The sequence below is a fragment of the Rhinatrema bivittatum genome, chromosome 12, assembly GCF_901001135.1.
Source record: "Rhinatrema bivittatum chromosome 12, aRhiBiv1.1, whole genome shotgun sequence".
In the NCBI taxonomy this organism is placed as follows: domain Eukaryota; kingdom Metazoa; phylum Chordata; class Amphibia; order Gymnophiona; family Rhinatrematidae; genus Rhinatrema; species Rhinatrema bivittatum.
In genome coordinates, this window is record NC_042626.1 from 33,870,701 (window position 1) to 33,885,798 (window position 15,098).

Genomic DNA, 15,098 nt, shown 5'->3' on the forward strand with positions numbered 1-15,098 from the left:
GTAGGGCTCAGGAGCATAGACTGATGGCCTAACACTGATCAGATGAGACAGAATCTTAGGCAGCATGATTTTCACAGAGAGGGGAGAGCCTATATAAGTGGCTACCTGAGAAAGAGACAGAAGTGGATGAAGGATTGCCACCTGGCTCCATGTCATAAAGAGCAGTCTGATCCGGTCCTGGTTTACTCTTACGTGCATGGAATTGTACAGTACATCTGATGCTCCCATTGATTTCCTCTAAACATAAATAAATGAATGATTGAATTCTGAACTACAAATTCATGCATGCAGTGAAATAAACCCAGAACTGGATTAACCTGTTCCTTATGATATAGAGTGAAGTTGCAGGCCAAAGTGAACATGGCATGAGTCCCAGCTAAGTGGTTGCCACTTGTTCTGCTTTTGGAGCCATGGTTGCAAATCTGCCCTGGTAACTGGGTCTGCAGGTTTCTCCCCATTCTGTGATAACTCTTTCAGAAAACAGCCTCCTCCCTTCCCTTCCCCACCCCTGCCCCAAGTATCCAAAAGGTTAGAAAGAACAGACTGGGATTGAATACCCTCCCTGGCTGTTTCCATTTTAAGGACCACAGCTGTGGAAAGCTCCAAGTTTCCTTTTTATTTGCTTTCAAACAGGCCAGTACAGTACAGTGCGCTCCAGCGGAGCACACTGTTAACCCGCGTTTGGACATGCGTTTTCGACGCGCTAGCTTTACCCCTTATTCAGTTAGGGGTAATAGCATGTCAAAAACGCATGTCCAACATTTGTATGTTGCGGGCGCTATTAGTTTCGGGGGGGGGGGGGCCCCGAAACTAATAGCACCCGCAACATACAAATGCATTTTGATGGCCCTATTAGTTATTCCCGCGCGATTCAGTAAGTAAAATGTGCAGCCAAGCCGCACATTTTACTTTCAGAAATTAGCGCCTACCCAAAGGTAGGCGTTAATTTCTGCTGGCACTGGGAAAGTGTACAGAAAAGCAGTAAAAACTGCTTTTCTGAACACCCTCCGACTTAATATCTTGGCGATATTGTCAGAGGTCCCAAAAGTAAAAAAAAATTAAAATCAGCCCGCGGCTCGCAGGTTGAAAACCGGACGCTCAATTTTGCCGGCGTCCGGTTTCTGAACCCGAGGCTGTCAGCGGGCTCGAGAACCGATGCCGGCAAAATTGAGCGTCGGCTGTCAAACCCGCTGACAGCCGCCACTCCTGACAAAAAGGAGGCACTAGGGATGCGCTAGTGTCCCTAGTGCCTCCTTTTACCGTGGGCCCTAATTAGCATATTTTTATTTACTGGATCACGCGCCCGGGACACTGGCCTGTGCGTACGCCGGGAGAGCGGGTGCTCGCCCGCTCTCCCGCGTTTCTTTCTGTATCGGCCTGAATGTTAGCAAATAGCTCATTTAAAACAAATCGAAGAAAATTCTTTTTCACTCAGCGCATAGTTAAGCTCTGGAATTCATTGCCAGAGGATGTGGTTACAGCAATTAGTGTAGCTGGGTTTAAAAAAAGGTTTGGATACACTCCTAGAGGAAAAATCCATAAACTGCTATTAATCAATAAGCAATAGTAGCTTGAAATTTTATTTAATGTTTGGGTACTTGCCAGGTACTTGTGACTTGGATTAGCCACTATTGGAAACAGGATATTAGGCTTGATGGACCCTTGGTTTGACCCAGTGTGGCAATTCTTATGTTCTTATGCTGCCACCAGTGGAATAAAATCATCAATTACACTTGTATCCTGGGCAGGGAAGACTGGGATCCTTAAAATGAATGTTCTTCCTCATGTAAAATATCTGTTAAAGCAGGTACCTTACACACTCCCCACTAAATACTTTACTAATCTTAATAGGGAAATTTCCAGAGTTATTTGGAAAGGTAAACCCCCACAAATTACATTTGGCATGCTATGGAGATCCAAACGTAATGGGGCATGGTATTCCCTAGCTTGCTTGGTTGTTATTGGGCATCTCGGTTAGCGTGTGTAAAATATTGGTCGAATAGAGATGGTAAGTTATCCTGGCTAACCTTGGAGGCTGATTTGGCAGAGGGGGTGAATTTGCCTCTATTTTTAATGGCATTGCCCTCAGCTCCACAGATTTAGAAGGTGCTATGTGAGAACCCTGTAGTGACCTATACAGTTAAAACTTGGTGGGCCCTTTGTAGAAAGGTTAGTAGCCCTGTATGGGTCTCTCTCCCCTCAATCCCGGTATTTCATCATCTACATTCAGTGTAGAACTGAAAGACTGGTGGGCTGTGGATTTGAGATTCTTGGGGCAGCCCTGGAATATGAATGACTGGTGCTCATTTGAGTCCTTAAAGGCTGAGTTTGGACTTCAGCCAGACTCTAGAGGAATTTTTTTTTTTTCGGATCAGGAAAGCTTTGGCTGAATCTGAGAGGCAAGGATGGAGTATTAGGATGCCATTTAAGATCGAAAGGGTGTTTATGCTGGCAGGGAAGGAATGTAAAATCATATCTCCCCTGTACAAAGCTATTATTCAATCTTACAGAAATAAAAAGCCCCTTACGCCTTTGATTAACCATTGGAATTTGGACTTAGAGCTTGACCTCCAGGAGGGTGACTGGACGGGAATTTGGAAAGCAGCTCATAAGGTTTCTGCTTGTAGCCGCAGGGTGGAACTGATGGTATAAACTGCTTTGAAGAACACACCGTTTCCCACTTTACTATATTAAGTTCTCCCCGCCTCCTCAAAATTATGCTGGATACACTGTGGAGAGGAGGGTAGATATATCCACATGTGGTGGACATGTCCCTTCATAAGGGCTTCCCGGGACCATATTGAGATTACCATGGGGAGTCTACTAGGCTGTCATTTGATTCTCTCTCCAAAATTGTGTCTCCTGGGGGTGTGGGATAATTGCCCACCCAGTGGTCAAGAGGCTAATACTATTGCTTCACTGTGAAGGACTATTCCCCTGATGTGACACTGCTCTTCTCAGGTACATGATATTGCCCTGACTGAAAAGCTGACCTATTCCTTGCAAAATAACTGCCTTATATGATAAAATCTGGGGCTGTTACTGGTTCCAGTGAGAAGGGGATGCATTTCTTTTTCTTAATCAGAGATGATCACTGTTTTTTGCTTACTGTGATTGTTGCTCTCAGTATGCTTCACTGCTATGGATTTGTTTTAATATGTAACTTTGACCTTGATCTACCTGTGGATTTATGGTTTGGTTTTGTTTTTTTGTAATGGAACTAAAGTTATTTCTAACAGTTTAAATAAAAAGTTTCCCTCCAAAAAAATCATCAATTGCCAGTCAGATCTGGACTCCATCTCTGCCTCCCCTCCAAAGGCAAAGGATCAGACAAGAAAGTAAGTGGAGAGAAGGTGGTGAGTGAGTGTAGAAATGGAAGTAAATGCACAGAGATACATCAAAGTACTAGAGGTGATCCCAAGTGTAGGACAGCTTATCACTTCTTTGTCCATGGGCTCAGTAGGGATGGGTTTACTGTCATTGAGTCTTTTCTCCAGTTGCATGTAGGTCACATCCCACATCGTACCATTTGTCAGTGTATGCGGTGGGCACTGCAGCCTGGGATAAATTATTATGCATAGGAGCAGGAGGTGCACTATTCCTGCTCCTTTCAAGACCTGCATCTTTGTGCTGTTGTACACCGATCAATCAGCTTCCTGCCTGCTGTCTCCAGTAATAATTAGCATTGTCTGAGTGGGGGATCCCATTGAGAGGCTAGAAATTATACATTTGCAGTGACTCTGGGCCTTCAAACTGCTCTGACAGTCAATCAAATGGGCTGTGATCTCGAGGGTGGATCCTAGACGAAGGTGCCTCTTGCCACCACTCTCTCTTTAAGGGAGTAATTTTCAAACTGACCCCTTTTTGTGGCAAGTCTTGACCCACGAACCTTGCACCAAATTTCAAAGAGAATTTACATGTATACTTTCAATTTTAAACTTGCACCTGCTTTCCGGGCAGGTAGATTTTTCATGCAAAATAACACCCATGAATCTGAAAATACAATCCACGTGCATCATTTTCCAATCCCACCCAAAATACATCAAGAATGCCTCCCCACCCCCACAGGGGGGTAAAAGTGCACGCCTTGTAGATTGAGAGAGAGAAGTTTTCAGATAGTCAATTTACACGGGTAAGTTGCTGTTTATCAGGGGTGCGCATGCAAATATTGTTCATTTTGTTTTTTTTATTTATCTTTTTGTTTCATTTGATGTATTTTAAAACCAAAATAAACACACCAGAATGAAAGGGTAAAAGAAAGGGGTTGGATGCCCCCTCCCCCTGCCAAACTCCACCTTTCCACCAGCACTGTTGAAATAAAAAATAAAATAACCTTTACCTTCCACCCTCTCCTCCAGGCTTTCCCTTCCCCCGATGCAGCTTAACCCATCTATATTGTTCCAGTACTCCAAGTGGGGCAAGAGTGATCCCCAGTCACTGTTGCCTTGCCGGGTCCTGATTTAAAAATGGCACCAGTCTGAGGTCAGCTCTATTTCGTTGTGCGCCGTAAACTCTATGGCCGTTTCATTTTTTCTTTTCATTTGTTTTCAAAATGAAATGTAACAGAACAGTGTTTGTTTCATTGCACTTTTTACGGCCTTTAAAAACACACACACACACACACCCCTTCACTTGTATTTATCCATGGACCTGGGTTTGAAGATTGCCTTTTGAATGGATGCTCCATTTTCACTCCCAGCCTAAGGGCTGCAAGAATCATTCTGCTGTCCGGGGTTTGTGCCTGGGTCTCTGGGTGTGGGCAGAGTCTGAGGGCCACATCCCAGCTTCTAACTCTTCTGTGCTTTGGAAACTGAGTCATAAGTAGATTATAATGTTATCTGTTTCCCTATTTTGAGATTCTTCTAAAATGTGAAACACATTATAAGCTCAAATTTATGATTTAATTTGTGACTGCACCTGACCCTACAAAATGATTTACAGTTTGCTTGCATCTTTTATTTTCCTGAGGATGGATGGTCTTTAGGTTATTTTATTAATGTCCTGTTAGTGTTTACCATCCAAAAATGCCCCTTATTTTTATCTTCTCTGCTGTGCTTTTTTTTTTTTTTTTTTCCAACTCTTTTTTTTTTGTTGGTGCTTTAAAAGTATGCTAAGACTCCAATTTTCTCCAGGATTAATCTGTACTAGAACTGAATCTTCTCTGTGGTGACACTGTTCAACATCTGTGTGTGCATGTTCCTATATTATATAAATATATATATATATATAATATGGATTTTCTACCTGCAGTTAGGCCCTATTCACAATACATAGAAAGGTAGCCACTTTTTTCTCTGAGTGCCTCAAGACGTCCTGTTTCTCATCTGACCCCCTGATAAGTAACACAGGTGCAACAAAGGCACCGAGATAGACTATTCCAGCCCTCAAGGGCCACCAACCAATCAAGTTTTCAGGATATCCCTAATGAATATGCATGACAGATTTGCATGCATACTGCCTCATACATATTCATCAAAGATGTCCTGAAAACCTGACTGGATAGCGCTCTCGAGGATTGGAATTGCATAGCCCTGTTGGTAGAGTCAGATGTGCAGATCTGCTCTGAGCCAGATTACAAGGGACTGGCTTTTCCTGTCTTGCCTGACACTGAGCCTCGTTATGTGCTGATATCCCTAGGATGCTATGTTGTGAGTACCCATCAGAAATCCATTGTCTCCAGCCTTCCCTCTGCTGTAGAGAATTACAGTTCGACCATTAACACAGTTGGGGCTTGATTGTCAGCGCTTGAAGGGCCTGGAGGAAGCAGCCGAGAATGGTTCTGTACTAAATCAGATCAGTGGCAGGGAGGGGGCAGCAGACGATGTGCCCTGGGCTCCCGGTCTCCCTAGAGTGAGGGTCCCTGCTTTTCCCCAGGTAGCCGCCTGAGCAGCAGTATTTGCAGAGCCCTCGCCCCCCCCCCCCCCTACCCAAACCCCTCTCCCCGCTCTCTGCTTGTAATTCAGCGCGGCACACAGTGCACAGGCAGCTCGGGTTTTGTCCAACAGGCACAAAGGGACTGTGTTAGCGGGGAACCTCGCTACTCTGCAGCCGGGGGCGGATGAAGACAGTGGATTTATGGAGGGGGAGATGGCGCAGCCTCTCTGCGCTTTATGTACAACCAGCTGAAACAGCCTCTCGGAATCAATAGGGAGCTGTTTACAATGATGCCGAGCTCGCTGTGCCCTCCTTTCCCCGCAGCGAGGTTCTGTGCGGAAGATTTGGGGCCCCTTCCTTCGGGTCTAAGCAGCCATCTCGCCGGCTGTGGTGCCCTGGCTACACACAGTATTGCTCAAAGTCTGCGCTCTCTCCTCTGCGGGTGCGCTGAGGTCTCAGAGCTGTCTCGGCACAAATCTCTCTCTCTCTCTCTCTCTGAAAGGTTCCTCCCTACAACTTTCAGCAGACCTGCTTCGCTCTGTGCCCTTCATTAATACAGACACTTTTTCAGGAATCCTTAATAATGTGATTTCCCAGTGGCAAGATTAATTTAATAATTTTATTCTGTATATTCGAAGCAGTGCATTAATTGAAACAGGCTGTCATTAAGTCTTTGTATCTAGCCAGGCTATTCTGCAATGCCTCCTTCCCTCCCCCCTCTCCCCCATATGTAGACCAATCTCTCTCTCTCTCTCTCTCATAGAGATAATAGAGATATACTGTAATCTCAGTATACTGGCAATAGTGAAAGCACTAGTTGTATTCTCTGACCATACAATGTAGTATAATAGATAACCCCAATAATATGCAGTATAGTATACTGATGATAATGCAAAAACCATAGGTGGCATGGCACATGCATGAATACTGAACTGCATATACATACACACAGCGTGTGCCAGCATTTTAGGACACTGTAAAATTGGGCTTCCCAAAGCTGTCCTGGGGGACCCCCCACAACCAGTCAGGTTTACAGTATATCCACAAGGAATATGAAAGAGATACATTTGCATACCACGAAGACTCAGTATATACAAATTCATCTCATGGGTATTTATTGTGGATAGCCTGACAACCCAACTGGATGTAGGGTCCCCAGGATAGGTTTGGGAAGCCCTATTGTAAAATACGTGTTCATGCTGTGATGTACATAAGCCTTGCAATGTCTGTGCACAGAGAGGGAGGGCAATCTTTCAATCTGCTCGTACAGATGCAGGGTCCCAGGGCACTCATACCTGTGGCCATTGCACCGTTTTCAGAAGCAAAGTACAGCATACTTTCCCTTTTAAAACCTGCCCCCTGGGAAAAAGTGCTTTTTTTTTTTCACCTGTGGGTTTTTTCTTCCTGCAAAAGAATGCACTTAAAATGGATTTGTGACATTTTTCAAATCTTATTTCCCTTCCCCCGCCTCCTGAACTAAAGACCCCTCCAAGACCATCTACCTTTTTCCCAGCTGAAAGTAAACTTTTGTTGTTCCTTGTGCACTCTCTTAGCAGGCTTAAGAGCTTTGCCAGCATCAGACTGCCTATTTACCCAGTTAAACGGCTTGGGGGAGTAGTCTAGTGTGACCTACAAGTTCATATCCTGCTACCATTCTTTCCCCTAGATTCATCAAAATGCTGTAATATCGCAGGCCTAACACCCACAATAAGAAAAAGGGTAACATAGTGCTTCTAGTATTAGATGATGTGATGAACGTTTTGCACCTCACAATACTTCTTATTTTGCAGCTTCTGCTGAGAGAGAGACAGAACTTATCTATAAGGCCTTCATAGAGTCAACTATTTATATCTCTATAGGAGGCCATCTAATAGCTCGAGGAGAGGTGGTGGTGGTGGTTTAGGGTATAAGGGGCCAGTTTTACATGCAGAGTGAGACGTACGAACAGCACAGTACGCCTCGGTGAAGATTTGACGTCATTTGAAGTGAGAAGAGGCTCACAAAGATGACGTTTCTACTACGTTCTTTCACCTTAGCTTGATGGACTCTATAACAGGGTACCAGCAAGCTAGGGCAAGAGAATATAGTACAAAATCAGCTGATAAAAGCACGTAGACCTTGTAAAAAAAAAAATGTTGAAAAAAGAACAAGTTCACTTTCATTTTAAGGGAGGTCCTAGGACATTATGTAGTAACACGCCCAGAATGTATTCCTACACACTTCCTGGGCAATTATTGATCTTAGCCTTCCTAGTGCAGAGGGGACCTTTCGTGGAATTCTCCAACTCTGCATCCCCTTGTGTGTCAGGATTTATGTAGCTGTTGACTTGACTGATTTTGTGTGACATTTTTGTTGCTAATCTTTTAAAATCTACCATTACTACCTCCTGCGCTCAAGTATGGCTATTTATGGCACATGTAACCTCTCAGCCTAGTGTACCCTGTAATTATGCTACTATTTCCATTGCACAGGAGCTATTCCATGAGCTGGAAAAGAGCTGGCATCCCCCTCAGAACAATGAGCAGCAGCATGGCAGCTGCCTTCCATTAAGCATTTATGTAATTTTCGGCAGTGCCATAACTAACCAATCAAACTGCAGGGCTCTTTCCTAGTCAACCTTTCCATCTCAAATGGGGAGGAACAGATAATGTGATGTGTATTCAGTGTTTTTAGTATAAGCTTCCTCCATGCCGGAACTAGGAAACAAAACTGACAGCATATTAAACGGCTCTGTGAAATTTTTCAGTGGTGCGCCCTATTTTATGGTGGTTGACTATGTTGCCATTGCCCTCGGAATGTGCACCAGGAAAAGACCTAATTATTTTGAAGGAAAAGGGTTCTCTCTTATGCTGAGATGGCCATAAGCCCCTTTGTGAACATTCTCAGAACTAACCGGGTCAGTTCCTGAAGATTAATGGGCTCCAGGGCCGACGCGTCCTAATAGGCGAACTAGGCGGTGAATGTGAGAGAGAGGGAGGGAACCTGTGTAAGGGTTCCTGTGTGAATGAGATAAGGAACCTAGTGTGTATGTGTGTGTAAGAGAGGGGGGCCTGTGAGTGAATGAGGTCGGGGCTGGAGCTGGGGCCTGGACCGGGGAGGGGGAGGGGGGCAGGCACAAGACAAAAGGTTCGCCTAGGGCACCTAATACCCTTGCACTGGCCCTGATGGGATCACGAGGTAGAAATAAGCCATGAGTTTTAAACGGATAGCTTCTGGACTTTGCTATGGCTGCCATTTTGGAATAAGGAGTACAAATTGGAGGTTGTACCTACAGAATACAATTGACTAAAGCTCAATGTGGTTTTATTTTTTTGGAGAGGAGTTGAGGGGAAAGGTCTCGGGGGCATGGGGGGTTCTTCCTTTGGAGAACTAAAGAAATGGACTAGAATACTGAGGATAGAGTCAAACTCACCAGTCATTAAGACCCCTTCCAACATGTCTAACGTTGTAACCTAGCTTGCTGTGATATCACTTATCTCTCTGTTGTGCAATGTTATCGGTACCCTGTGGTAATATGTCAAGAAGGAGTGGAGGAGTAGTCTAGTGGTTAGAGCAATGGGCTATGAACCAGGAGGCCAGTGATCAAGCCCCTCTGTTGCTCCTTGTGACCTTGGGTAAGTCACTTTACCCTCCATTGCCTCAGGTGCAACATACAGGCTGAAACAGAACAGTAGTCCTTTCCCATGGGCCTCTTTGGCTCCCCTCCTGTCTGATTGAGAGGAGAGGTGAACCTTTCTGGTTCACCTCTCCTCTCAATCAGACAGTCCTGGGCAAAGCAGAAATCATTGGGTGGCAGCAGTAGGAATTAAAATCAGCATGGGGCCTGCTGGGTGCTCACAGGCTCCGCCCCTTGCGCAAGCTTCTGTGATAACGTGCAGGAGGAGATGGCAAAGCCCCCCCCCCCCCCCCAGAGCTTATGAGCACGTGCTCCCTGACAGACCTGTGAAGATCTGACACCGGTGGGCTGGGCCCAGGCTAAGTTTCTTTTGGTTTTAAGCCTGAACATGGAAAGCGCGGAAAGCGTTTGATGCATTCAGAGTTTGGTGATGTGGGCAGCTGTCTATGTTTATGTGTAAATCCAGGGCCGGGCAGCATTGAACGGGTACGCACAAAATCGTCCCTGCTCCGTCACTGTTGAAGATACACGGAGCAAAAAAAAAGAATGAGAGGTTTCAGGAAATGTATTAGAGTAAGCATGGATAAAATCAGCTGGATTGGATCAGTGAGAGGAAAGTTGGGTTTTTAAGTGATATTTGAATATGGCGAGAGAGGGAGCATGACGCATCAACTCGGGAAGCCTATTCCAGGCATAGGGTGCGGCGAAGCGCAAAGTGCGGAGACAGGAGTTTGGCCACGGGGGGGAGAAGGGGGCTCCACCTCAGCCTCTTTCCTCCCCGCTCTGATGCCCTCCTCTATCCTTCCTTATTCTTTCCACCATCTCTCTCTCTCTCTCCCCGTCAAACTCGTTTTTTTTCTCCCCCTTTTCTCGCCACCTCTTTTACCTCCTCCTCCTCTGCACAGTGCATGCGAGTGGTTTCCGAAGAGATCTGCCTTGCCTGTTCCTAGAGCCTTCTGTGGGCAAATGGAGCGACTAGAGCAGTTAATTCAGCAGAGGTTCGGGGTCAGAAACCTCTCCTGAAGGGTTTATCAGTTACTGAAGGAGGTATTAGCATGTGAAAAGCAGATCTATCATTTTGTGAAAAGTAATTAATTTGGAGAGTGTGCAGTTTATCTTCTCGTATAATATTTCAGGAATTGTACAGACTTACTGTTCCAAGCAAACTGCTCTCATGCAGCATTATTGAGGAGCCCATCAGCAGCGCCGTAAAGGGAATGGCAGATTTTTATATTTACCTTTTCAAAAGAAAAAACAAAAACATTTTCTTCGCCTTCCACTACAGCTAATGGGAAGATACGCAAGATTTTAGAACTCATGGAAAAAATGCCTGCAATAAGAGTGGACAAGCACTGTGGGTGAATTTCGGCTAATTATAGGCAGCAGCTTAGCAGCCTTCATCCATCCTGCCCCGCCAATGCGCCTCTGCTGTAAACATGAGCTGTACGCAGTGTTTCCCAGCCCCCAACTGGAGGTGCTCCTATCCACTGGGGTTTTCAGGATGGCCACAATGAATATGCATGAGACAGATCTGCGTACACTGGGTCTCCAACCTCATGCCTATGGATATCCTGAAAATCCTAACTATGGGTAGAGATATAGAGATATATACAAATAGACTGGGGCAATTTTCAAACTCCCCACATTGAGACAAAGGTCATGGGTACTCTTTTTACTTTCACTTTGAAATTTGCCGCGGGTTACCAGGGATGTGCATTCGTTTTTAAACAAAATGAAAACCGTCACAAAAGACCTACATTTTTCCTTTTGTTTAAAAACAAAACCCCTCTTTTTTTTTTTTTAGTTGAGATTTGTTTTGAAAGTCAACAACAAAAAAAAAACAAAAACCCTGAAAGCTGACAAAACAGCCAAATTACACTCCACACCGCCATCCAAAAGTATCTTAACTCCCTTTCTGGGATATGCAAAGGAGAAAGAGGCAGGGGCGATCCCCAGGCACTCCTGACCCCCTCGGGATCCGGTGTGAAAGCATTGCTGGCCGGCCCTGAGGCTGGCGCCATTTTTATTTATTTTTTTTTTTAAATGTCCACTCTATGGGTTTTGTATTACAGAGGACCAGGAATCTCTCAACCAATCATAATTCTAGATTGGCTGGCATCCCCCCCACCCACCCACCTATCATTTTTACCTTCAGGTGGGCTTGGGTGCAAGGGAACAGCTGTGGCTTGTTCATTTTACCCAGCAAAAGCAGAGGAGACGTGCTGTCTCTCTCCCAATTAATTTTACCCAATTAAAACCAGAATCCTGAATGTAGAGTTGGTGCCGCATAGAAAGTTAACTGCTGCTCGTGCAGCCGCATGGTGCCTCCTCCCCTCATCCTGGGGAACATCACATTTTTTTTTCAAACAAGAAGCAAGGTCACCCATCAAACCCATCTTAGCGCAGTTACTATGTATATTTGACTAGAAGAGTCCTGGGTTAATTTTGAATTGTGACGACCCCCTTCCCTTCTCCATCGGGCTTGATTCTAGATGCAGCTCTCCCCTCGTCTCCTTTGTCCAGCTGGGCCCGACGTGTCTCTTTCCACAGATGAGGTGCAAAGACAGAGAAAGCCTGAAACCAAGGAGCAGCCTACTTGACGTATGGCACACGGAGTTTGAGAAGAGCATAAATATCGAGAGAGGTAAGGCCCAGGTAGAAGAGCAGAGCCCTTATGAACTTTGAAAAACAAAAGCAGTTGTGTTAAATTAACCGCAGGATTTAATCAAAGTAACATAGTAAATGCCTGCAGGAAAAAAAAAACAAAACACGAAATGGGCCATCCAGTCTGCCAGCAAGGTGTTACACCTCTGTCTTTTTCTGGGAGCACAATACAATGATTTCGGTATGCTTTTGGGTTGAACCGCTGCTTTCATGCATATTAGCCCAACTTCTTATGAATAAGGAATCCTCTGTGTTTGTCCCATGCTGTTTTGAATTCTGCTGCATCCATTCCGTGTATGCACCATTCTTTCTGTGAAAAAAATATGCTCTGATGCTATTCTGGAATCTACCTCCTTGTAACATCAAACTGTGACCCCCCTAGTTCTACAACTTCCTTTCCAATGAAAAGGTATATTTGTGTGTTGATATCTTTCAAGTATGTAAATGTCTCATTGGTGTCCCCCCCTATATCTCCTCTTCTCCAGGGTGTACATGTTCAGGTCCTGAGGTCTCATCCGCTATGGCTTTTGATGCAGTCCCCACACCAATTGGTTGCCTTTCTCCAGACCGCTTCCATCCTCTCTCTGTCCTTTATGAAACACGGCCTCCAGAACTGAACCCAGTACTTGAGGTGGCGTCTCACCAACAACTTGTACAGGGGGCAATATCACCTCCTTTTTTTTCTGCTGGTTATGCCAGCATCTCTCTGGCTCCAGCCATTGCCTTTTGACACTGTTTCACCATGTTGAGATCATCAGACACTATCACCCCGAGGTCTCTCTGCTAATCAGTGCACATCAGCAACTCCCGCCCCTCCCTCCCCCAAAATGTATAGCTCCTTTGCACTATTCTGTATTGAATATTAACTGCCAAGTCTTCAATCAGTTTCCAAGCTGTTTTAGGTCCCTTTGGATTCTGCCTGCTTCCTCGGGAGTGTCCACTCTGTTGCAGATTTTAGAATCATCCATAAAAAGATGGTCTTCCTTCTGAGCCTTCTGCACTATTGCTCACAAAGATATTGAACAGAACCAGCTCCAGGACCAAACTCGGAGGCACTCCATTGATCTGCGCTCTCTCCTCTTGAGTGAATTCCATTTACCACCACCTTCTGTCATCTATCGCTCAGCCAACCTTTAATCCAATCCACCACCTTGAAATCTACCCCCATGCTGCTCAGTTTAATATTCATGAGCCTCCTATGTGGGACAGTGTTGAAAGCTTTACTGAAAATGCAAGTAAACCAGATCCTGTGCACACCCTTGATCTAACTCTCTAGTCATCTAGGGGTAGATACTGAAAGGCTTAGACAGGATATTCAGCAGTGTGGCCACACTGCTAAATATATCCAGATAACGTATCTGGCTAACTTTAGGCTTGCTCAATAGCAAGTCTAACTTATCCGGCTAATTTAGCTGAGCAAGTCAGAATATCAGCATAGATAAGTAACTCCCCGTTATGCCCCCTTAAGCCCACTACTTAGCCAGGGAACTACTTAGCTGAATAAGTAGTTATCCAGCTAAGTGGCAGCTGCTTAACAGGGCTGGATATTTAGACATTGCCACTTAGCCTGAATAGCCCCTACTTATCCAGCTAAGTGGCAGCTGCTTAACACTGGGAGCTTGCAACCCACTGTCTTGTAGGTAGTTCACTGACCTTCAGCAGTTTCTGTCGCCGTTAATTTTCCCGCCACTGAGGGTAGGCTTACTGGTCTGTATCGAGTCTCCTCTCTGTTACGGCTTTCGTGAAGAGGAACTCAAGTGCCCTTCTCCAGTCCCCTAAAACTACTCCCAAATCCAGTCATCCTGTGCGGACCTGCCCTAACCTCTCTTGAGTTCCTTAGTATCCTTGATTGTACCTCATCTAGCCCCGTGCTTTTGTCCATTTTCTGTTTCGCAAGTGCCATACAAACACCCCTTCCATGATTAGCCTGACGTGAGTTAACATGGAGAAGTGTAGCTTAGGAATTGATGGGAAGTTAAGAGAGGTGCTGTGTCGCAGAATTCTGAAGAACTTGGACTGGACAGTCGGAAACAGCAGCCTTAAGCAACTGCAGTAGTCGCGTTCCCAGAAAATAAGAGCTCCACGTGGTCAGCCTCTCTCTCTCTCTCCCTCTCTGCTGTTAATTATCTTCTCTTGTCCTTGGTTCAGATGTAAATACTACAATGGTTTTGAAAGGATTTGCAGATTAATTAATGATTTTTCTCTTTTGCCCTCCATACCTTCACCTTCTCCATTTTCTGGGTCCCTGGAGAAGCAGAATAGACACAGATACATGTGCCGCAACGTGCCAAGACAGCAGGTGGCTGTGTACAGTGAACTGAAATAGAACCAGCCTCGATCCTCTGTAAAGGCAGGGGCTAGACTCCAGCTTCCTGCTTCCACCCAGAGGACATTGTAAGGTTTCGGCACAGAAAAGGAGGCAGGTGGATGACCCAAAGAGCATAGGCCCAGAGATTCCTGTTTGTGGAGATGTCCTCTGCAAACCTAACTCCTCAGATGAGATAACGCAAGGTTGGCCTGTATGAGGAGGTGAGAACGGCCATGTGTTTGTGTAATGGTGAAGAGTGTAAGGGTAAAAGCTGCCATGTGTGAGGACAGCTCTCAGAAGAGAATAAAGTTTCTGGAGTAATAGTTGCATGAAAATACCAATGAAAAGGGGAGAGAGAAATTGGATTATTAAGTACCTTCTCTTGCCTTAATCATAAAACACACCATTGTGATCCGCACCAGGCCAAAAGCTAAAAATTCCACCCTTCAATTCAGATACTGGAAAGGTTCAGAGGGTACCTTTCAGCTGAGCTACAGGAAGCAAAACAAATACTAATTGGCTCTAGATGAAGTGTATTAGAGTTTAGAAGAACAATTTCAAAGACTAATCCTAGCCCATTCCTCCTCCTTGAGTTCTGAATGATCTATCTATGTCCCAAGAGTTAGATCCACAGAT

General features: G+C 45.1%; 1 protein-coding gene across 7 annotated transcripts in view; it reads left to right on the forward strand.

Moving 5' to 3' along the window:
* The window catches only part of B3GAT1 (beta-1,3-glucuronyltransferase 1), a 167,842-nt gene that overhangs the window by 77,186 nt on the left and 75,558 nt on the right, over positions 1–15,098 (forward strand). For 4 of the 7 annotated variants that reach the window (XR_003852217.1, XM_029573648.1, XM_029573646.1 and 1 more), the window contains exon 3: positions 11,983–12,134. The exons of the other annotated variants lie outside the window; for them this stretch is intronic. Coding sequence is in view for 3 of the 4 variants with exons in the window: in XM_029573648.1 (XP_029429508.1) it covers positions 11,983–12,134 (152 nt within the window). In the remaining variant the exon portion in view is untranslated. The remainder of the gene's footprint in view (positions 1–11,982; positions 12,135–15,098) is intronic. 7 annotated transcript variants of the gene reach the window in all.